Source organism: Balaenoptera musculus, chromosome 10 (assembly GCF_009873245.2).
Source record: "Balaenoptera musculus isolate JJ_BM4_2016_0621 chromosome 10, mBalMus1.pri.v3, whole genome shotgun sequence".
Taxonomy (NCBI): Eukaryota; Metazoa; Chordata; class Mammalia; order Artiodactyla; family Balaenopteridae; genus Balaenoptera; species Balaenoptera musculus.
In genome coordinates, this window is record NC_045794.1 from 4,707,145 (window position 1) to 4,729,967 (window position 22,823).

Sequence of the window (22,823 nt, forward strand, 5' to 3'; positions counted from 1 at the left end):
GCCAGCGGAGCCCGCGGTGGCCGTAGGGCGGAGGCCGAGCCCCGCCAGGCGTCTTGGCCGAGCCGGAGGGAGGCGCATCTGACGCTCGGGTCCCAGCGGCGGCCGGGGGTCTGGAGCTGCTGGAGGAGCGCCGCGGGAGCTGGGACGTGCTGACCGGTCTGGAGGGCGGACCCCCGCGTCCCGGAGCCCAGTCTGGGGAGGGGCGGGGGCGCGAAGCCGCGCTTCTTTCCTGGCGTCCAGCTGCACACGCGCCAGGCTGCGGTTCCAGGTACCACAAGCTCTATCTAGCATCGGGCGCGGATAACTAGGGGCGCGGAGCCGAACCCTCCGCGCCCAGGTCATCTCCCCAGACCTAGCCCGGCGAAGACCAGGGCTTCGGGGCTTAGGGACCCGACGGCGGTCGTACCGCGAGCCCCACCCCGACAAGAAGGCGCCGCCGAGAGCTGGGAGGCGGCGCCGCGCCCGGGAGGTCGTGTCGTGGGCGCCGTCCTGGTGGCGGGGAGCGCACCGCGGAGGGGACATGCGATCGGAGAAGTCCCTTACGTTGGCGGCGCCGGGGGAGGTCCGTGGGCCGGAGGGGGAGCAACAGGATGCCGGAGACTTCCCGGAGGCCGGCGGCGGCGGCGGCTGCTGTAGTAGCGAGCGGCTGGTCATCAACATCTCCGGGCTGCGCTTCGAGACGCAGCTGCGCACCCTGTCGCTCTTCCCCGACACGCTCCTGGGGGACCCCGGCCGCCGCGTCCGCTTCTTCGACCCGCTGAGGAACGAGTACTTCTTCGACCGCAACCGGCCCAGCTTCGACGCCATCCTCTACTACTACCAGTCGGGGGGCCGGCTGCGGAGGCCGGTCAACGTGCCGCTGGACATCTTCTTGGAGGAGATCCGCTTCTACCAGCTCGGGGACGAGGCCCTGGCTGCCTTCCGCGAGGACGAGGGCTGCCTGCCCGAGGGTGGCGTGGACGAGAAGCCACTGCCCTCCCAGCCCTTCCAGCGCCAGGTGTGGCTGCTCTTCGAGTACCCGGAGAGCTCGGGGCCCGCCCGGGGCATCGCCATCGTCTCGGTCCTGGTCATCCTCATCTCCATCGTCATCTTTTGCCTGGAGACGCTGCCGCAGTTCCGTGCAGATGGTCGAGGCGGAAGCGATGGTGGTGGTGTCTCCCCAGTGTCCCGGGGCAGTCAGGAGGAAGAGGAGGATGAAGACGATTCCTATACATTTCATCCTGGCATCACCCCCGGGGGAATGGCGGCAGGGGGCTCATCCCCACTAAGTACTCTTGGGGGCTCCTTTTTCACCGACCCCTTTTTTCTGGTGGAGACGCTGTGCATCGTCTGGTTCACCTTCGAGCTGCTGGTGCGCTTCTCCGCCTGCCCCAGCAAGCCGGCCTTCTTCCGCAACATCATGAACATCATCGACTTGGTGGCCATCTTCCCCTACTTCATCACCCTGGGCACCGAGCTGGTGCAGCAACAGGAGCAGCCGTCAGCCAGTGGAGGCGGCGGCCAGAACGGGCAGCAGGCCATGTCCCTGGCCATCCTGAGAGTGATCCGCCTGGTCCGGGTGTTCCGCATCTTCAAGCTGTCCCGCCACTCCAAGGGGCTGCAGATCCTGGGCAAGACCCTGCAGGCTTCCATGCGGGAGCTGGGTCTGCTCATCTTCTTCCTCTTCATCGGGGTCATCCTCTTCTCCAGCGCCGTCTACTTCGCAGAGGCTGACGATGATGATTCGCTCTTTCCCAGCATCCCGGATGCCTTCTGGTGGGCGGTGGTTACCATGACCACGGTAGGTTACGGGGACATGTACCCCATGACGGTGGGGGGCAAGATCGTGGGCTCGCTGTGTGCCATCGCCGGGGTCCTCACCATCGCCCTGCCCGTGCCCGTCATCGTCTCCAACTTCAACTACTTCTACCACCGGGAGACGGACCACGAGGAGCACGGCCAGTATACCCACGTCACCTGTGGGCAGCCGGCCCCGGACCTGAAGGCAGCTGACTGTGGACTTGGCAAGCCTGAGTTCTCGGAGGCCACCCGGGAGCGGAGACCCAGCTACCTTCCCACTCCACATCGGGCATATGCCGAGAAAAGGATGCTCACTGAAGTTTGATGGATGCAGGCCGGGCCTGCACGGAAGGAAGACACTGAGCAAACCATCCCTTAGGGCTCCTTCTCATTCTCCACCACGCGCACCCCACAGCTCCAGGTGACTTTCTGACTCCCTCCCCTACACCCAGTGGCTGGTGCCAGGACCACACACCTGGACTCTCAATCTTGTTACTTGACCCCTGCAGCATCCAAGGTGTTTCTCCATCTGAGTGACATTTTCGAAATTCTAACGGTGCCACTCATTCGTGCCCATTTTCTGTCACATGGATGAGATTTCCATCTGACCTTCCCTCAAGACTCTGATTTTTCATGTCTGGGACTTGTAATATCTCTAGGAAGAGCGACGTTGACAAGATGGAAACCAGGCATACTTGGGTCCTTTTTCCCCTTAGCATCTGTGGCTTTGGGGCATGCCCCTGTCTTAGCTTCTGGCCACATGGTAACCGGCAGAAACGGGGGGACAGAAACAGTACTCCTTCTGTTGTTTTCCTCCAGCGCCCTGTAACACTGGCTGGTCATCCTGAAGAGGACCCCTGGGAGAGCCTTCAGCTGCCCAGCCTGAAAATATGCTATTCATCTCTAATCTTGGATGCAATTCGAGAAACTACAATTACACTTGGCCATTTAGAGGATATGAGAGTCAGTTCTGGACCAGAGGGGCCAATGGATTCTTCCAGGTGTGATCCGGCACAGTAGACATCAGTCTTTGGTCTCCACTTAGTTCTCCCCACTCTGATCCCCTGACTCTCTCTAGCTTCCAGGAAGGTGCCTTCTCAGAGCCAAATACTCTTCCTGTGCAGAGGAACTGGCAAAGAGGAACCACAGAGCTGGGAGAAATGGCTGAATATAATCAAGCACCTGGCTTGACCGCTTACCAGAAGAGAGGTGCCACGGAGACAGTGCCACCTCGGGGGGCAGAGGAGTCTTCTACTGATTGCAAATTTCTCTCCCTCACTTCCCCCGACCCTCTCTAGCCCTCCACCCTTCTTCCTGGGAGTCTGACTTAGGATTGCTGTTGAAGGCTTTCTAAAGCAGACTCCAGCCTAAACCCACAGACGGGTAAAAGCACACGTTGGATGCTAGCGTGGGCTTTTTTTTTTCTTTTCCATTTTGTGGGCAATGAGACAGGTGGTTTAGAGTAAGGAAGAAGCATTATTCCTTTGCTGACAGCCTCACTGTTAGAGGTTTTTGCTGAGTCAAACAAACATTCTCCTGCTCTGGCCCTGGAGCTGCAGCCAACAACTCTCACTGGTAAGGTGCCACCTGGACCAAGTCATCTTCTTCCATTGTGAACCCCTGTTTCTGTCCCCTCATCACATTGTCATTCATTTGTTGCCTTGATCAACTGTGATGCACTGTTCTGAGCTCTCCTGGGTACGGTTCAGAAACCGAAAGGACTGTTAACGAGTTTTTAATTTTATAAACTAGGCTTTAAGGCTCCTTGATAAGAATTTTTTAAAAAATCTTTTCTCAAAGAGCAAACTTATGAGGGACGGCCTCTTGAGGGTTTTCTTGAGAGACACTGTCCGGATGTTGCCACACTTTACAGGGTAACTTGGGTGCCACAGTCCCTCTTTGTGCCTCAGTTTCCCCACCCATTCAATGGGAACATTCATGTCTTCCCCCCACCCCCACCTCATGGGGAATGGCCCGTGAACTCATCTGGGAGGCTGGGGATGACGCTATGCAAATGTGTGAACTTCCGTAACGGTTTCTAGTTCATTACCACGTTCCCCCATTTCCCATAGGCAAGGCCTCCCCTGAGAGTTCCTGCCTTGGATCCAGAGCCCATGCACAGGCCATTCTGGGCCATTAGCTCTTTAAATCCCTCCCTAGCCTCTTGAACCGGGCCTTGGTCTTTCTTCTTACCCTTTGGCAAGGAGGAGACTCTTTGGAGCGATCCAGTGGGATCCTTTTAGGGCCAGACACCATCATCTTGATTGGGAGCTTGGCTTCTCCAAACCTGAAATGCAGTAGGAGATGCTCATGATTCAGACACTTGCTCTGAGGCCATAAAGTGCCAGGTTTCCAAATCTCTTCTGGAATATTAACTCCTGGCAGTTCGGGGGAAAGAGAAGGCCCACCCAGAGGCAAAAGGAATGCTCCCGGCGAGGGTAAAGTTGGCACACGTAGGCATGTGTCTCTGTACGTACGTATGTGCTCATCTTCATCTCCATTTCCTTTTCAAGTCAGAGCATGCCCGAAAGTAAAGGGTTTATGGAGAGCTGGGCTCTCCAGGGACTCTGGTTGCCGTAGCAACCTTCCAGACTGTTCTCTCTATCTTCTGATTTGGGCAGCCAGGGAGAACAGGAGACTACGTATTCCCAGCTTCTGAAAGGGGGACGCCTCTCGCATATGGCTTTAGGGGCTGCTAGGGCTAGGACAGGGGTGCGTGACCTTCGGAAAATGAAGGGGAAGCAGGTCCCCAAAGCTTCCCATCTGGACCTTTCTTCCTGGTTTCCCCACCCAGTCATTGAAGCTGCCTCATCCCACCCCTGAGTCTTCAGAAACTTGAATGCTAAGCAACTGCTGGTTAAACCAATGTCCATATTATTTTGTTTGAAATGGCCCTGGAGGGGACTAGCTTCTCCAGAGGCAGTCAAGCTGGGCCCGGCCAAGGGTCGTACTCATTTTAATCCGTAATAGCACGTGTGGAGCACTCACATCCTCGGAGAGAGGCTCCGCCCAGCCCCAAGAGAGACAGAGAAACGACGCTCCTTCTTCCCAAGGAACAGTCTAGCGCTTGGGAGGAATTTCACAGGTGGTTCATCTTAAGATGTGGAAGAAACACTGAGAGGCTGTGACCTGACCTAGTTCCTGTGAAGGATTCTGCCAAGTGAACCCCTCTGACTCCGAGCCTCTTGATGGGGATTTTGCTCCCTGAGCGCCGAGACAATCTGTGCCCGGTGTTGCTGTGACAGCTGGGGTGGCGATTTCGCAGCTGCCAGCAGAGGGGTTCAGGTCATCGTTACACCTGACTCGGGCCCACAGGAGCTCCCAGAGGTCTTCCTGGATCTGTGAAGCTCGGCTGAGACGTGGGAGATTTCCTCCTGCCAGATCAGCCCCAGGAGAGAAGGGGACAGCTGGCCGTCTTTGCACCCGAGGTAGGTTCTCCTGTTGGGGAATTTCGTTCTGGCTCAGTCCTTCAGGCCAAATGAGAACAGGGGTGGGGAGGGGCAGAGAGAGGGCGGGAGAGAGTGTGTTTGGGGGAGGATGATGGCTTTGGTTTCCTTTCCTCAGCGGCCACCTCGCTCTCTGTGTTTTTGTCTGCATCTACTTTACTCTCCTTCTCTGTTTCTGTTCCCACACTGCTACCTCCCTCCTTCATCCCCTTCATATATATATATATATATAATTAATGTATTTATTTTGGCTGTGCTGGGTCTTTGTTGCGGCATGCATGTGGGATCTAGTTCCCCAACCAGGGATTGAACCCAAGCCTCCCGCACTGGTGGAAGAATAGAGTCTTACCCACTGGACCACCAGGGAAGCACCCCCCATCCCCTTCTAATCACCCCCTTTTCTCTGTATTTACCCTTTCCGTCTTCTATTCAGTGTCACTCTCTCTGCCTTTTGTTTTGTTCTCACATCTCTGATTTTCCCCCATCTGCTGTTTGAATCTCTTCTTCCTCCTCTGTGTATCTTTCTCTCTGTCTCTCTCTTACATTCTCAGGGGCTGGGAGCACCTTGGGGCATTTCAGCTGAGATTGCCCTTTGGACTGTAAGACGGCTGTGACCTAGGGTGTTTGCTCAGAAGGTTGTTCTCCAGCTGGAGGACCCCCCTTTTTCCTGTCATCTTGGTACAGCATCCTTTCCTAGGGTACTCACCTCTGTGGGCAGAGTCCTGAGCTTCTGGAGCAAGGTGAGATTGCTGTGGGTTTAGGAGATGTCTCGGACAACATTTCTTGAATCTGCAAGGATAAAATAGAGAAGGAGAGAGAGAGAGAGAGAAGGAACCTGAGAGCAATACATTTCAGAGAAATACTTTGAAATGGCCTTAAGAAGGGTCCCCCAACCTTAACAAGCTTACAGAAACGTTCAAGACAATGGCACAGTGGAAAAAGTGAAATAAACACAGAAGAGAGGGCTTAGGAGGAAGGCATAGAGTGGAATTAGACTAGAAAAAGTCTTAATTCAAGGGCGACCTTCTGACTGCCCTTAATTCACTCCAAGGGTCTCAGAGCTGTCTCTCTTGTCCACTGAAGGCGGAAGAAAAGCAAAGGACATACATGTCAGTGGTGCAAGGTGCGGGGGACACTCCTTGGCATGATGGGTTAAGATTCACCAACCGGTCCGTAGGGAGGCTCGTGCATCTCCTTGCTGGAGGTCGTGTAGGCTGATTCCCACCTGCATCAGGATATCAGGCGGCTTTTGGAGGGTAAGGGACATTTTCTAAAAGAGGATTGTGGTGACAGTTGTACAGCTCTATAAGGCAACCCAAAAAAGTCACTGAATTGTTAAAAAAAAAAAAGTGACATGAGACTAATAACCTCAGAGTTTCACCTCTTGTCTGGGAGATGATTTGGTTTTATAAATCTGGAGGTTAAGCCTCTCTAAAGATGGACCAGACTGCATATTCAGGATGGAGTGACAGTTTGTTTTCTCTGCCACACGGGGACACTTCAGAGCTTTCATGCAGTTGCTGCCAGCTCCTCCCTTCCAGTGCCAAGAACTGTTTGTTTTCTTTTGTCTTGAATTTTGACAATGAAACCTTTGTGGGACTGACATGCCCCTTTCTTTTTGCTCTGAAGACAGGCCAAGCCATTCCTGGTCCGTGCAGAGCCTGCTTAGCATGTCCTGAACTAGGATAAGCACGTTGGATGTGACTCATTCATGACAGAGGATGAAGGCAATGAACTCGCCTCCCCCCCCCCCCCGCCCCCGCCAAGGGGTTTCTACTTTGCTGGCAAAAGAGAAACAATCAAAACCTCACAGACAAACGCAGAAAACTCCACCTTATCTCTGTACCTGGCAACTCAGAATTCCTTAAGAAATTACACAGGAGTCAAGGTGTTTTTCTCCTGGCCTGGTCCCCACCCTCCAGCCGCTGATGGGGCCCCGCAGGCTGTGGTGCTTCCAGGAAACAGAAGAAGTAGGGGTGAGAGTCTCCCCTTAGCTCGTCCTCCTCCAAGGGTGCTCATGGGATGTCATTCCTCTCTCTCGCTCTCTCTCTCTCTTTTTTTAAAAAATATTTATTTATGTATTTGGCTGAGCCAGGTCTTCGTTGCGGCATGCCCGTGGGATCTAGTTCTCTGACCAGGGATCGAACCCGGGGCCCCTGCGCTGGGAGCGCGGAGCCTTAGCCACTGGCCCACCAGGGACGTCCCTGTCTTTCCTCTCTTGCTCTTACTTGCCTTCCGCTCGCTAATCCCTTCCTTCACCACGACCCGCCGACCCCCGCCCTGGCTGCTTTTCCTCACATGACACGTTCCGGTCCTGCTGTTTATCATGCCTTCTCTCCGCTGGCCGAGGCCTCGCTTTTGGCAGTGTTTTGTCCCCCGGCATCTCTCCAGAAATGCCAGGAGAGATTTCCAGGGAACACCGTCCTCCCGGGACAATCTGGCTGGGACCGCCGGGCCGGCTCTGATTGGTTTTGACTGTGCGTTATTGCCCCGGGAAGCAAAGTTTGGTCTAATTCTAGCTTGTCAAGGTCACTTAGGGAAGGAAAAGAAATCCATTCTTTAAACCAAAAGATTTCCTCTCTCCATCCCACTTGACTCCGGGCTGCCCCGGGGTGCGCGGCTCTCTTGGACCAGAGTCAGACTGGAGCCTAGGGCTTTTCGGGAAAGGGGACCTCTGGATGCAGACCACTGGGCATGAGGACAGGTGGGCTCTTAGCTCTCGTGTTACCATGTCTCCCGATGAACCACTTTCCTGTTCTGGGCTCGAGGTCCTTGTGGGGTTGGAGAGGGTCATTTCTTTCCCTTCCTCTTGCTCTGAACTCCTAGAGAAAGGCATTGATACCACCCCTTGGTCCCATATATTTTTAAAAATTTTTATTGGAGTCTAGTTTATTTACAATGTTGTGTTAGTTTCAGGTGTACAGGAAAGTGAATCAGTTATACATATACATAGATCCACTCTTTTTTAGATTCTTTTCCCATATAGGTCATCACAGAGTACTGAGTAGAGTTCCCTGTGCTATGCAGCAGGTCCTCATTAGTTATCTTGGTCACCATCCCCTTGGTTCCCTAAAGAAGGAGTGGAAACCTCTCAGTGAGCACTTGGGAAAGGTTATCCAAAACAAGTGACTGCTCGTTCCCAGAACAAGAGAGAAAAAAGAGGCAGACACCCTAGTAAGTGCCGTCAAGACTGGTCTCACCTTGGCTGTCACCTAACCTGTTGGGGGCCTAGCCCTGATGGGGTTTATGACAATTTTTTAAAAATGTATTTTATTGAAGTAGAGTTGCTCTACCATGTTGGGTTAATTTCTGCTGCACAGCAAAGTGAGTCAGTTATACATATCTAGATATTCTTTTTCATATTCTTTTCCATTATGGTTTATCTATGACAATTTTTTCTTCTTTTTGAGCACACCTCCGACCTCATCCTTGCTACTGTGGAGGGGCTTTTCCTTTAGTCTGTCCCGCGCCTGGCGGACACTCTTTGCCCGGCCCTAGAAACATCCTGGAGCCTTAAGCGGCCTCTGTCACAGGTGCAGGGAACGCAGACAGACCCCGGCTCTTTGGCGAGAGTGAAACCAACATCTCCAAGGAGCCTGCAGCCGCGCTGTCTGCGGCGCTGCTATTTTTGACGCGCTTGCTCTCGCTCCCAGGACTTGACAACCGTGGTTTCCAGGAGACAGACAAACCCGCTCTTGGCAGCAGAGACATTGTGCTTTGGAAAAAAAAACACAGGAAGACAGTCCCGCGGCCAGGAGGGGCCGGGACCATGCCTTCTTTCTCCTCCCGGAGGCTGACACCGGCCAGTGACGTTGTGGATCTGAGGCTGCGGTGCCACCTCCTCCGGGGAATCCATCCTCTCCCGTGGGAGTGGTCCTGACAGGAAGGAGAATGGCGCCATTCATTTAAAGAAGCATCTCGAACACGTTCAGTCCTTTCAGACGTCGTGTCATGTAACAGAGGTTGGGAGCCTGGACTCTGGAGCCAGATCTTCTGGGTTGAGATCCCGCCTCTGCCACTCACCTGCTGGGTGATGTAGACCAAGTTCTGAAACCTTCTGTGCCTCAGTTTCCTTCTCTGTAAAATGGGGGCATGATGGAGCCAGTCTCACAGGGCTGTTTTGAGGGTTAGATGAGTTAATATGGGTACAATGTTTAGGTGATATGTGACACCCTGTAACCCTATGTCCACAGTGTGATGGGCAGCCATCTCTGAGCACGACCCAGAGGTTGGAATCATGATCAGTGCTGTTATCCTTCAACAACTAAATGCAGTGGGAAGGCTAGGCATTGTTTTCCTCTTTGGCAGATCAGACAGTTGAGGCTCAGAGGGCAGGTTCGAGGGCATCCGGCTTCCTTGTGGTCCATCGCCCTCAGGGGAGATGTAATGAACAGAACGCAGTAAGGGTCTGATCGGTACTAAACAAAAAGAGAGAATGAATTCGTGGTTCCTAAATGTGTACATAGGCTGTTTTTTGTTCGTTTGTTTGTTGTTTTTTTTTCTGGCCGTGCCGTGCGACATGTGGGATCTTAGTTCCCTGACCAGGGATTGAACCTGGGCCCCCTGCACTGGAAACGCGAAGTCTTAACCACTGGACCACCAGGGAAGTCCCCCATAGGCTTTTATTTACATGCCAGTTTGTCTTTGTGATGGAAAACCAGCAAGCATCCTATGCTCTTTTCTTCCTGGGGCTCTGAAGGCACGGAGCTGCATCTACATCTTTCTAGAGGGCCTTGCCTCACTCCATCACTGCTCTCCTCCCCTCACGTTTTAGCATCCTCGGCGGGTCACTCTCCTACAGCCTTCCTCACACACTTCCTCCCATCCTCCTCCTTGGGACAAATGCAGGGCCTCACGGTTAATCCTCGGGACGGAACCCAGAAGCTGGACCCGGCTGAGTTTTCATCCATTGCTCTAGCGGCTTTCAAAATCCCGCTTCCCCCGGTCCTCGCCCTCAGCATCCCTCTTTCATGTCCCACTGCGCCCTTTCCCCTTTGCCGGTGGGGTACCCGCTGACATTGCTCGGCTGTTTTCCAGCTGCCCTGTCTTCCTTTCAGGCAGAGAGTACAGGAGACCCCGGAGTCGGAAGACGCTGCTTCCCTGACTCCCGTGGGTCTCCCTCTGCTTCCGCTGTGGCTGAAGGGCCGGTGCTGCACTGGGGGTCCTGACTCGGGCCAGAACGCCGTACGCACCCTCAGCTCATTCCCACAGCCACCGCAGTGTCCCGTGGGACACTGCCTTCCCCATCCTGAATTCAGAGCTGCCTTGCTTTTGGAGTCAGAGAACTTGGGTCTGAATCACTGTCTGTTAGCTGCACCTCGTTTAAACCTCTCCAGTCTTCTGCTTTGCCATCTGCAAAATAAGGAAGCAGATTCCACTTGCCCCACTTGGTTGTCACGAGGCTGCAAGGGAAAGGGTTTAGCAGGCCAGACGCTCTCAGCAGAGCCCCGTTCTCCCCTCTGCCAGGCAGCCGAGCGGGCCTCAGTGACACTGACCAGCAACCTGGGGTGACCAGCCACCTGCGCCTCAAAGAAAGGGGGTCCCAGTTGACTGCAGTTTTGTTCTCTGAAACCAACATTGATATGAAATATGACATAAAAATAGACTCAGGATAGCAAGCTTTTTAACTAGAAGGCTCTTTTCCTAAAAGATTCACAGCAGAATCTCTTTAAATAAATACCACTTAAGATATCACTTAATACAGAGAAAGTAATCTGAATATGTCTTGTAAGAATATGGTGGATATACCGGTAATCTTTTTTTGTTGGTTTCCAACCAAATACGATGCAGAGTCTCACTCAACCCCATCCCATGAGCACCGGCATATTGGGTAGGGTAGTATCCAGGGTCACAGATGGACAGATGAGAGAGCTGGGAGGGGTCATAAACGCCCCCCTTCATGAAGGAGGGGTCTGATGCGGACAAGAGGAGTGACTGACCTATGGTCACACAGGCAATCGGGGCAGAGCTGAGCCCAGAACTCAATGTTTTCTGACTCCAATGCAAGTATATTTTTCTATGGAAAATGGAAACCTAAGGATTATTTAAACATTAAAAAAAAAAACTTTATTCATTTCCCACCCAACCAAACTCCTCAGCAGGGCTGTCCAGGAGGACATGGAATGAGTGCGTTTGAATTTCATCTCTCTCCCCTGACTTTCCAGGGGGCAGAGGCAGCAGGCCAAGCTAAGAAATCCTTAATCAGACAACCAGCTCCTGGATTTTGAAGGAAGGACCTTCAAGTGTTACCCTAGTGCGGACCAAAGGTACTTTTGCACAGGGAAAAAGAGGTTTGTGTACGGTCTCTGGCATCTAATCTCACTGAGGCAGAGGTTCCTTAACCTTTTAGGGCTTCACTTTTTCTGTTAAATTTAGTGACAGGGCTGTAGGAAACCGTCTTAGATTAGAAACCAGGAAAGCTGGAGGTTATTTGAGACTTCTGTATTTTATAGAGGAAGGAAGGAATACAGAAGGTTGGCTTCTTACCCAGCAGTGCCGACTTCTGATGCCCTGGGAAACAGAAATCCTCTTCTAGGCTCTTCTCTGCCTTTTGTTGCCCTGGGAGAGAAAGAGAAGTTACCGTTGGGTTACAGATCACTTATAAATCACAGGACTAGGGGCAGGAAGAACCAAGTTTCCAGAGGCCATGGTAGCTGAGCCATAAATCAGACGGATGCTCGCCGGCTGCTTTAAGGCAATTTGGCATCGCTGGGAAGAGACAAAAGTCTGGTGTGCTGGGGAAAAAAGCTTGTGGCCTGTGCAGGACTGCTCTCTGCTTTAGAGGACGGGTCATGCTAAATGTCTGTGCAGCATTCCAGACAGCTATCGCAAAGCGCCTAACCTGAGACTCTGCAGGTTACTCCTGACCAGATGTCCTAAATCGGTAATGTGTGGGCCAAATATGATGAGACACTAAGAAATATTGGACATGACAATTACATTTCCATAAAGGTGGGAAGAATAAAAAAATGAAACAAAATACAGGGAAAGTTGGAAGATTTCACATGCAGACCTGGATATTTGTTATCTTCTGAAAAACAACAGGTCTGGTCTCCTTGGTCCTGTGTTTCAGTTTTTCAACCTCAGTCCCTTTGGAAGGGCCGGGTGCTCTTGCCAGGTGCCTACGGAGGCTGGGGCCCCTGTCGCTTGCACTGTGCCCACAGCCTTGGATTCCTTGTAGGAGGAAGACATCTCCCTACGTGTGCATTTCCACCGCAGGTTGGAACACCAGAGACGGAACGGGTGCCCTGTGCAGGGACAGGTGCCAGCCGGCCTCCTTCATCTGGTGACCGGTGGACTCTGGCGTGTGTGGCCGCCCTCGGAAGCCCTCCTGTGGGATCGCGTTGCACTGAGTCACAGCGGACTGTTAGGTGGGGGCGGGAGGAGGGTGGTTGTCAGACACAGACAGTGGGGATGGAGGCGAGGGCTGGCAGCGAGAGAGGAGACAGTCACAGCTCCAGACGAGAGACAGTCATGTGGCTGCAGGAGGGCAGGGGGCCTCGGAGCGATCAAGAATACACTGAGGCAACGTATAAATACAACACGGCCTCTGTCCCCTGGGGCTCTCTGCCATCACCCTTGTGTAGGCGCTCAGCACCCGATGTTAGAATTACTGCAATAAAACCATTCAATCTGGAAGAAAAAAAGTTATGTGCGCTGTCCAATTACGTAAGCAGGGAGATGTGTGAAACAATTAAGGATTTCCGTCTAAAATGATAAAAATGAGAAAAAGGCAAACTGCGGTGTTTAGATATTACCGATTTGAAGATGACTTCCTGACGTCAGATAACGAGGCGTCCCCCATGCCTGCTGGCTGGGACTGGAGAGAACTGAGAGCAGGCATTCCTAAAGTGGGACCACGTGGCTTTCCGGGGTCATCATAGGCCCCGCAGCACGGGCTCTGCATCTGTCAGCTGTCTGCGACATCACGACCCCACCCACGGTCAGCCCCAGATCCCTTCTTGCCCCTCTTCTGAGATTCTTCCCAGCGAGTTTCAGCTCCCAGGGGAACGCTCATGTCTGTGAGATTTACTAGCCGAAAGTTAAATAATTGTAGAGTTGGAATCATGTCCAACATTATATCGCTTTGGGAGACAGATAAGAAAGTCTCTCCTCTTTTCATTGCTTTATGTGTATAATTTCATTACAGTATTTCAGGGCTAGAATTCAAGTGGAGAGTCTCAAAAGCATTCTGAGTTACAGTCAGCCCCAAATCCTCAGGATTCCAAGAGAGGGGTAGATTTCACGGTGGTCATCCCTCACTGGGGACAGCTTTCACTGCTGAAAACCCAAGTTTAAAAGGATGCTGTAGGGCTTCCTTGGCGGCGCAGTGGTTGAGAATCTGCCTGCCAATGCAGGGGACACGGGTTCGAGCCCTGGTCTGGGAAGATCCCACATGCCGCGGAGCAACTAGGCCCGTGAGCCACAATTACTGAGCCTGCGCGTCTGGAGCCTGTGCTCCGCAACAAGAGAGGCCGCGACAGTGAGAGGCCCGCGCACCGCGATGAAGAGTGGCCCCCACTCGCCGCAACTGGAGAAAGCCCTCGCACAGAAACGAAGACCCAACGCAGCCATAAATAAATAAAAATAAATAAATAAAATTTAAAAAAAGAAAAAAAAATCAGCTGCAAGAGTATATATTAAAAAAAAAAAAAAAAAGGATGCTGTAACCCTTTTCTTTCCCCTTCCCCCAAAATATTTACCGTTTCCAGGAGTGTGGAAAAAATGAAATCAGGTTAGGCCTAAAGGAAATCCATCATGGCCTTCCATCTTAATGCTTGTCTGCCTCACTTTTTCCAATAGACTCACTTCTAAAGTTGCTGTTTTTGCCATGAGTGTGTGTGTGCGCGCATGCACACACGTATAAAAATAATAGACTCGGGGCTTCCCTGGTGGCGCAGTGGTTAAGAATCCCCCTGCCAATGCAGGGGACATGGGTTCAAGTCCTGGTCCGGGAAGATCCCACATGCCACGGAGCAACTAAGCCTGTGCGCCACACCTACTGAGCCTGCGCTCTAGAGCCCCCGAGCCACAACTACTGAGCCCACATGCCCCAACTACTGAAGCCCTTGAGCCTAGAGCCTGTGCTCTGCAACAAGAGAAGCCACCAAAATAAGAAGCCCGCGCATTGCAACAAAGAGTTGCCCCCGCTCGCCGCAACTAGAGAAAGCCCGTGCACAGCAACGAAGACCCAACGCGACCAAAAATAAAAATAAATAAAATTAAAAAAAAAAATAATAGACTCACTTCCTATCAGAGGTGTTTTCAATAGAAGGGGGCCTTTTCACATTAAAAAAAATCACAGTATAGCTAAATTTACATGAGAATACCTAGTCTACAGAAAAATGAACCTCAACTAGTTTGTGGCATACTTCCTACCATCCTAATTCCTTCCTGCAGTGGTGGGAAAAGGAATGCTCTGGTATTAGAAAGGGTGGGGATCGCTGACCAGATCTGAGAAAGGAAGAGCCCTTCTGTGCGTTAGCAGAAGTAGGGTATATTTTTCAAAATGTATGTTCAAAAGTGAGAACTCTAAGAGACTCTTTACCGTTTTCCTCTCTTTCTCACTGCATTTTGGCTCTCGAGGTACTGAGTCTGCCAGCGCGCAGCACTGCGTTTTGCGTGCCTATCGCCGTGTCAGGAGAGGCGGGATGGGAGCGCTGACACAGTTCTGAGCCCCTAGTTTCTCTTGTTTTCTCTAACCAAGTAGGAAGCGGGGATGCCAGCCAACCTGGGAGTCCGCACCCACTGCTGCCACCACCCTCCGGTTGTGCAGCTCTGTGGCCTTGGGGACTTTGGGAACCTCTCTGAGCTTTGGTTTCCTTCTCTGTAAAATCGGACCGTGAATGTGGTAGCATCCCTCATGGTGGCTGGTAGAATTTCATGAGATAGTGCTAACCAAGGTGCATCACACAGCTTGGCATGTAGCAAGCATCCAATCAGAGAGCGTTATTATTTCCATGGTCTCTTTCTTCTTTCCCTTGTTCAGTGGGGTGCTGAGGCAGCAACAAGCCTCTGAAAATTGTCCAAACTTTAGAACCAGTGGAAACCACTCAAAGCTTTCGTAAATCAGTCCTTTGGGAGATATATAATAGTTTCTCTCACTTTGCAGATTTAGACTTCCTGACCTAACCCTGACCACGATTCAGCTATTCAATCATCAGATACTTGGCTGTCACAGAGGTGACTCACGTAAAGGGGCTTAATGCCACGTTAGACTTGAAAACTGCTTCCATGCCAAAAAAGCCAGCGAAAGAGAATATCCAAGGATTCTGATAAATTCCTTTAAAAAGAACATAAGCAATGAAGCGACTTATCCGTTCAGAATCCCTGGGAGCAGTGGGAACTTCCAACTCACTTAGGAATTAACTGAACGTGTGAGTGAGTGTGGAAAGATCGTGTATCTCAGCTCGTTACTTGCCTGGCTTCTGGGCCCAGGTGGATGCTTCCTTGAGTGCCCAGCAGCTCATAAATATGCCTTTAGTGAAGTGTTTGGGGTCGAGCGACGTTCTTCTTTGGAATTACAACACAAGCAGGTGGAAAATATGACTCAGTTTACAGAGAATGTATTTTTTTTACACACAGCATTTCAGGAATGTGTTTAATTTACAGGGAAGTCAGCTGAACTCATTTCATGATGAATAAGTAGAGAGTAAGACAAAATGACGTGGAATAATTGAGCAGGAAGAGACTTCCAAAAGTTAGGGAATCCACTACTCTGCCCTGAATTCGAGTGAGTTCTTAATTATCCCAGGCCTCTTCTGAAACACCCCCAAAGAGGATCCATAACCTAGACCCCCTCAAGGACATGTGTTTGAGCTTCGCAACCTTTGTTGTCGGGATGTTTTTCTCCTATCTCAGTTACACATCTCCTGTGGTACTTTAAACTTCCTTCCTCCCATTTTGTCTTCTACTGAAATGAATACTGCCCATATTACCTAGAATAGCATCTTTTGCCACTTCCTCGAGCTGTGATCTGGAGAGCACTAGTCCTTAATGACATTCCCGTGGGAAAAGACTCCCTGGGCACTACGTCTGTTTCAGAAATGCTGCCTCTTGGAGATACACAAGGCATATGTGCAGATTAAAGGCTCTGAGAAGTCCTGCAGCAAATAAACCTATTTCACTTCTTAAACCAGTACTGTTTAAATTGGTTTTTTTTACTACGGAAGCTCCACCTCTTTTGTGGCGGCGGGGGGACTTCTATTCATGTCCCACAAAAACTGTAATCCAAGGAATATATTTTGAGAAACTCAGAGATCTAAAACTCCTGGTGATGTATTGGAGTCTATGAAACCTCAGCCCTTAAAGGTTTTCTCAAATGGACTGTTGGGTAGCTTCTTATCAACCCTCTTAAAGTTTTCCACACTCCTCTTGAGTTTGTGAAGAGGCTTATAGAATCAGTGATCCGATAAGGCTCTGAATAATGTGGAAGAAGACATTCTCTCCCCTGCTGACCTTCTTCTTAAGTAGAAGTCTTTGAGAAAAATAACTGTAAGAGTGGTTCTTGTTTGTTAGATTTGGAGTTGCTGTTCTACTTTGCCTGCAAGTGTCCATACTTCAGATACACTTCGCCAGATGGCAGACTGACTTAACAGTGCTGTCTTATGGTGCTAGCAGCCCGATTTCCATGCATGTTGTTAACCAAACCAAAGATTAGGACATACATTTCTTTTTTTTTTCCAAATGATGTCTCTGTGCACAACTGACCCTATGAGGTGGCCATCATTATCCCCATTTTACAGATGAGGAAACCGAGGCTCAGAGAGGTGAAGTAACTTGCCTACAATCCCACAGCTAGGAAGTGAAGGAGACAAGATTTATACTCAGGGTTTAGTGCCTGGCATAACGAAGATTCAGAAAATGTCTCCTTCTCTGCATAATGCTTCCAACATGCAGCAGGCACTCTGGAAAGATCCTGAGTTTTTTCAGGAAGAGGAAAAGGCCTTTGCCTGTGGTAGGAAGTCATGAGTTCAGGTCCCAGCTCTTCTAGGACATGCATTTCTATTCACAAGCACTCTTCCAACTAAACCAGGCCTTTTAATGGAAACTTCCAAGTATAGCCTTTACTACTTATCCTATTTATGAAATCTTATTTGCCATCAAAGCAAGACATAAAGAAACACTAGCAGTGAGCTCTAAGTAACCAGGGTTAGAGTCTTCTCTTCCATTTTCCTAAATACCGTTTTCAAGTTCGACACACTCTTGCTGTCTCCTGAGGCACTGCAGGCGTTGGTCCCTCCCAGTTGCACTGGGTTCCCCCGGTGCTGGGGTGTTAAGTCCTCTGGGAAGCTCTTTCTGCTAGGCGTTCTTTGTTCCCGAGGAATCCTTACCTCTGACTCTTCTCTGCTCATCCCAGGAGAGGTCTGATGCCCTTGTCTGCTCCTCTACCAGCCGGTCCAGGATGAGATTCTTCCATGCTTTCCCTTCCGTGCTCAGAGGCAAAAGGAAAGAGGCTATGGTTGCTCTTGACCTGCTGTCGCCTTTGTATCTGCTCCTTCTCTGGACAGCTTGGGCTGTGAGGAGGAGTTTCTGATGACTGATTGTTTCTTTCATCTTTAAATGCACCAAGAGTCAGAACAAGTGGATTGTGGGGAAGGCGGGAATCATTTAATTCTGGGTCTGTCGCTAACTTGCTGTGACCCTGAGCAAGCTGCCCACCTGGCACTGGGCTGGTATTAGCTATTGGTATTATCCTGTGTCCTGGTCTCTTCGTCTGTATAGTGAGGTTGTTGCATTAGACAATTTTTGAGCTTTTGCTTGAAAATTCTATGGTTGCTCAAGCCTGTTCATTAAATGTACAGCTGCTTCCCTCCATAACTTGGCAAACTTTATTGCTTGGCTTTTACCACCAGAGTGATCTTTTAAAAAGAGAGCTGGAGTTAACTTAAAATTTCAACTTTATATAGAATTATTTAACTTCAGAGTTTATCTACTCCAGTCTCTTATTTTACAAGATCAGAACTTAACACTTAAAAATATACTGAGCAGATTATAGCAAAGTTTTGAAAGCAATGTCTTAATTTTTTATGTGATACCAAGTATGATAAATCTCTTCCCTCTGCTTTTCTCTTACTTTTTCTCTCTCCCTCTTCCCTCCTTCCCTCCCTTCTTTCCTATTTTTCTTAGATGAAGTCTATCTTAGTTATTCAGTGATTTCCAGAGCTTTTAAATTTCAAAGTATCAAATAAACATTCCTCGGTATTGGCTGTGTCAGCACCTTGGCTTTATGACTGGAAAAACATTGGGCACAGAGATATGCTTCTATATTATGGAAAAGCAGGGGATGCAGACCAGCAGGGCTGCCGACCTATATCCTCTGGGTCTCTGGCTCCCCAGTTGAAGAGGGAGCCTGTAGAAAAGACAAAGCAAAGAAAAGTTGGTACAATTCTCTGGTATCTTCAAAGTAGAAGCTGGCTCTTTCCATTTCTGGGAAACCCCAAGGGCAGGCGTTGGATTGTATGCTGGGATGGTCCCACTGAGCTGTGCAGTGGTTCTAAATAGTAAGGCCTGTCCAGCTCTGCCCCGGGAGCTGGGGCTGCACATCGGGGCCAGGGTTCCCACGAGCTGGGTCCCAGTCCTGCACGGGCGCATCAGGTCCTGGTGCCTTTTGGTGTTTGTTCATCATCTTCATCCATTTAGTTTCCTTTCCTACTGCTGGTGCAGCCTGACGAAGCAGCAGAACCCTGGCCGCAGACAGAGAAAGCCCATGTGGGCTCCGAGTATACTGTCTGACCTTGAGCAAATGGCTTGAAACAAACATTTTATTTACTGACTTTAAAAATAGTATCTGCTCATTATGGAAAATTAGTACAATTCAGAAAAATATAAGGAAGAAAATGAAAGTATCCCTAATCCCACAACCAGAGACTTTCAGTGTCGGTATTTTACTGGGTTTTTCTTCCAGACTAGCTCTGTCTCTGCATCTGTATCTCTGTTGAGACCATTTTGTGTTTCATTAAAAAAAACCCTCCATGTTATGTCTCTAATTTTCTCATGCAATTATTTTTTAAATAAATTTATTTATTTATTTTTGGCTGCATTGGGTCTTCGTTGCTGCCCATGGGCTTTCTCTAGTTGCGGCGAGTGGGGGCTACTCTTTGTTGCGGTGTGCGGGCTTCTCATTGCGGTGGTTTCTCTTGTTGCTGAGCACGGGCTCTACAGCGCAGGCTCAGTAGTTGTGACCCACGGGCTCTAGAGCGCAGGCTCAGTAGTTGTGATGCATGGGCTTAGTTGCTCCGCGGCATGTGGGATCTTCCTGGACCAGGGCTCGAACCCGTGTCCCCTGCATTGGCAGGCGGATTCTCAACCACTGCGCCACCAGGGAAGTCCCTCTCATGCAATTATTATATAACCATCACATAGGTGCACCATCATTTAGGTAACCTATCCCTTACTGTGGGACATTCAGGTTGTTTTCTAGCTTTTTGTTCTAAATGATGCTACAGTGAACATTTTCCCTATAGATAAGTGTTCACATTTATGACTGTCTCCTTAGGTTGTGTTCCTACAAGGGTCAAGCGGTATGAATAAATGGAGCAAATTATTTTCTTGGCCTCAGCTTCCTCACCTATCATAAAACAACAACAGAAACAACGATAATTAAGAGCAGCAGACACGTCCCCAGCGCAGTGTGTGCAGCCGCATTTCTATGAGCTTCGCGTGTGCTGACTCAGTCGCTCACCCGGCAGCGCTGTAAGCATCCCCGGCCTAGGGGAGCCACTGGTCCAGGATCGCACGGCTAGAAAGTGGGGGGGTAGGATTGCACCCCAGGCAGTCTGGCTCCAGCATCCTTGCTCTCAACCGTGATGCTAATACTGCCCCCGTGAGATGGGGAACGATCCCCAGGGCGCCATTGGTCCTAAGGTCATCTGCATCACGTGATTCTACACCAGCCACGTCCCCAAGTAGCACGGTTGCCGGGTGTGAGTCCCCCGCTACTTGAATCCTCTTCACCCCTGCATTTGTGTGCATGTGTGTGTGTGTGTGTGTGCGCGCACGCGCTTGTATGACCTTAGGAATGGAACAGAGCCATCAGAGAGAGTGTGGAGCAGAAAAGCCTGGACATCTATCGACAAAACAATAAAACCCTGCTAATGGGTGTTATTATTACGGATAACTCATCATGGTGTCCTCCTTTCCTTAAGGTTCTCAGCCTTTATGGCTGGGACATTTGTCACGTTATAATTGGGCTGTCATCCCAGTGGAGCAGGCATGGGATGGGATGTGCTGTCTAGCACGACCCTGTCCCAGAAACACGTCTGTACACGTGCCTCGAGGAGGGCATGTCCCCTCCCAGAGCAGCTCCGCCCACACTGTCTAGAGCAGCGTGATACCCGCGGGTGTGATTATTCATTCTGCAGGGAAGGAGGGAATCGACAGACTTATCATAGAATGAGGGTCCAGGTGGCCTTATTGCGTGTTCAATACAGAGATTGCCTGTCTTCCTGGAAATTCTGATGCAGGAGATCTGGGAGAAGCCGAGGATCAGCCTCTCTAATACGTGTGCACTACGTGATGATCTTCAGGAAGCCTGGGGAGGTCTTAGGTGGTGGGTCTCCACCTTGCCAGGGCTTCAGAATCACCTGAGAAGCTTTTTAAAAAGTATCACTTCCTGCCCCCTCTGCTGTCTTAACCCCTTCCTGCTCCAGCCCAGTTTGAATCATTGATCTAGGATGGGGTCTAGGAGCAACATTTTTTACAAAGCTTCTCAAGAGATCGTAGGGTGTAGCCACAGTGGGGGACCGCTAGTCTAAGAGGTTCTGGCGATAATGATTTACACCTTCACATTTAAGTGCCCTTGACATTTTACAAAGATTTTTCACAACTGAACTTCACAACAGTCCACTAAGGTCAGTAGAGCGGGCATTTTTATAACTTTCCGTGGCCCACAGAGGTTTACTGAGTTGGCCAAGGTTGCACAGCTTCTCCCTCAGTCACAGTGGAGGTTCCCTGCCCAGCCCAGGCCAGTCCTGCCAGGCCCTTTGGGAAAGGGCAGCCTCCCCTCCCCGAGGATCTTCCAGGAGAGAATCATCTCAGCCTCCACCAGCTGCCTCTCTAGCGTGGAGGCTCTTTCTTTTCATTCTCATCTGAATCCCTTCTACCGCAGCCCCTCTTCCTCCTCAGAAAGCCTCCTCATGAAATGTGCCAACACATCTTGTTCGCAAGCTCCACCCCACGTGACAGATAATGGCCCCGAGGGACACAGGGGTGTGACCCCCAGCCCCAGACCTAGCCCTTCACGGCTGATCCTCTGCATTAGCGCTTGGCAGGAGTGAGCAGATCCACCTCCAGCACAGCAGCTGCCCAGGGCCCCCCCTTCGCTTCTCCCTAGCTGTCACCTCCCATCCCAGTTCCCCCTTCACCACTAGAGCTTCTCTCCTGCACCCACTCCCTTCCCATCCCGCCCCCAGAACAGCCTTCAGGCCCACCTGAGTCCTTCCTGTGAGCCCCTGCCGTGGTGGGTCTCCTCTCTGGACATCCGGGTTGGACTGGCGCTTAACAAGGTGGGCGAGGGAGAGGAAGACAGAAGCAGGTACCTGCAAGCGCCTGCTGCCATCCCCGCCCAGCACACCAGCTATTGGCTCAAACTCTCCCCCGACTCAAAGCAACGACCTCTGTTTCTCGTTCCTCTTCCTCTCCTTGTTCAAACCTTTTACCCCTGCGCAGGCTGTACCCTGGACCGGCTCCCAGGGACTGCAGGCTCTCTGTGTCAGAATCCTGCCTCCTCGGTCCCTGGGATGCAGGGAGGGGGGCGGGGTGGGCAGGAGGCGGGGTTTGGCTTCTGGGCGCTGCAGGCTGCAGTGCTGCCCTGGAGGAGGAGGTGCAGGTGCAGGTCCCCTCCTTCCTTTCACCTGCTCCGCAGCCTTGCGACACGTGACACCACCACCTGGCAGACGCCCTCGGAGTGCCCTTCTTTCTCTCTCCCCGGCCTGCCCACCGCAGGTTAATTGCTTTGGAGGGTTGGTGTGGAGGGTCAATTAATGTCCTCACGACTTTTGATCCCCAAGGACCAACTTTCAGGAAAGGCATGTCCTCTGCTCTCAAGGCCGGGCCCCCGCTCTGCCCTGCTGCTCTTATACAACAACTCTGTGCAGCTTTTTCTGCCAGGAGAGAGGAGAGAGGATTTGGAAAGAGGGAGGAGGTGTATGACAGGCTCTCCTTTCCCAAAACGAAGCAAAGGTGTAGTTTCCCAGAGCCTGGAATGTCTGGCTTGGTGAATCTTTACCGTTCTGGTTGGGTGTCATCAGAGAGAATGGTTATTAGTGGGTCCAAGGGCCCCTCACTGTTACCCCCCTGAGCCTCTTTCCAGGAAGCCGTGAGTTGAGACAGAAGGCCCTAGTTTGGTCTGGGCTAGTCTCTCGGTGGAAGAGATGGAAAACCTCCCAGCCATGAGAGCTGGAAGGGGTCTGACCCATCATCCAGCTTCCCTTTCTCATTTTTTTTTTAAACATCTTTATTGGAGTATAATTGCTTTACAATGTTGCGTTAGTTTCTGCTGTGTAACAAAGTGAATCAGCTATACATATACATATATCCCCATATCTCCTCCCTCTTGCATCTCCCTCCCACCCTCCCTATCCCACCCCTCTAGGTGGT

General features: G+C 51.0%; 1 protein-coding gene and 1 long non-coding RNA gene across 5 annotated transcripts in view; one reads left to right on the plus strand and one right to left on the minus strand.

Annotated features, from left to right (window-relative positions):
* Positions 1-427: 427 nt before the first annotated feature.
* The window catches only part of KCNA6 (potassium voltage-gated channel subfamily A member 6), a 38,126-nt gene continuing 15,730 nt past the window's right edge, over positions 428-22,823 (plus strand). The window contains exons 1-2 of one of the 4 annotated variants that reach the window (XM_036867374.1): positions 428-5,207; positions 8,879-8,954. In XM_036867374.1, the coding sequence (XP_036723269.1) occupies positions 521-2,104 (1,584 nt within the window). In that variant the 5' untranslated portion in view covers positions 428-520 and the 3' untranslated portion in view covers positions 2,105-5,207; positions 8,879-8,954. Of the gene's footprint in view, positions 5,208-6,854; positions 6,937-8,635; positions 8,719-8,878; positions 8,955-22,823 lie in introns of those variants that run through there. The other 3 variants (XM_036867372.1, XM_036867375.1, XM_036867371.1) reach the window with 3 other exon arrangements.
* LOC118902725 lies at positions 9,017-21,899 on the minus strand. Its single transcript, XR_005021599.1, has 3 exons — positions 21,656-21,899; positions 11,712-11,783; positions 9,017-9,101 (listed from the first exon to the last, which is right to left on the minus strand). It is a non-coding gene; the product is annotated as an uncharacterized LOC118902725 (long non-coding RNA).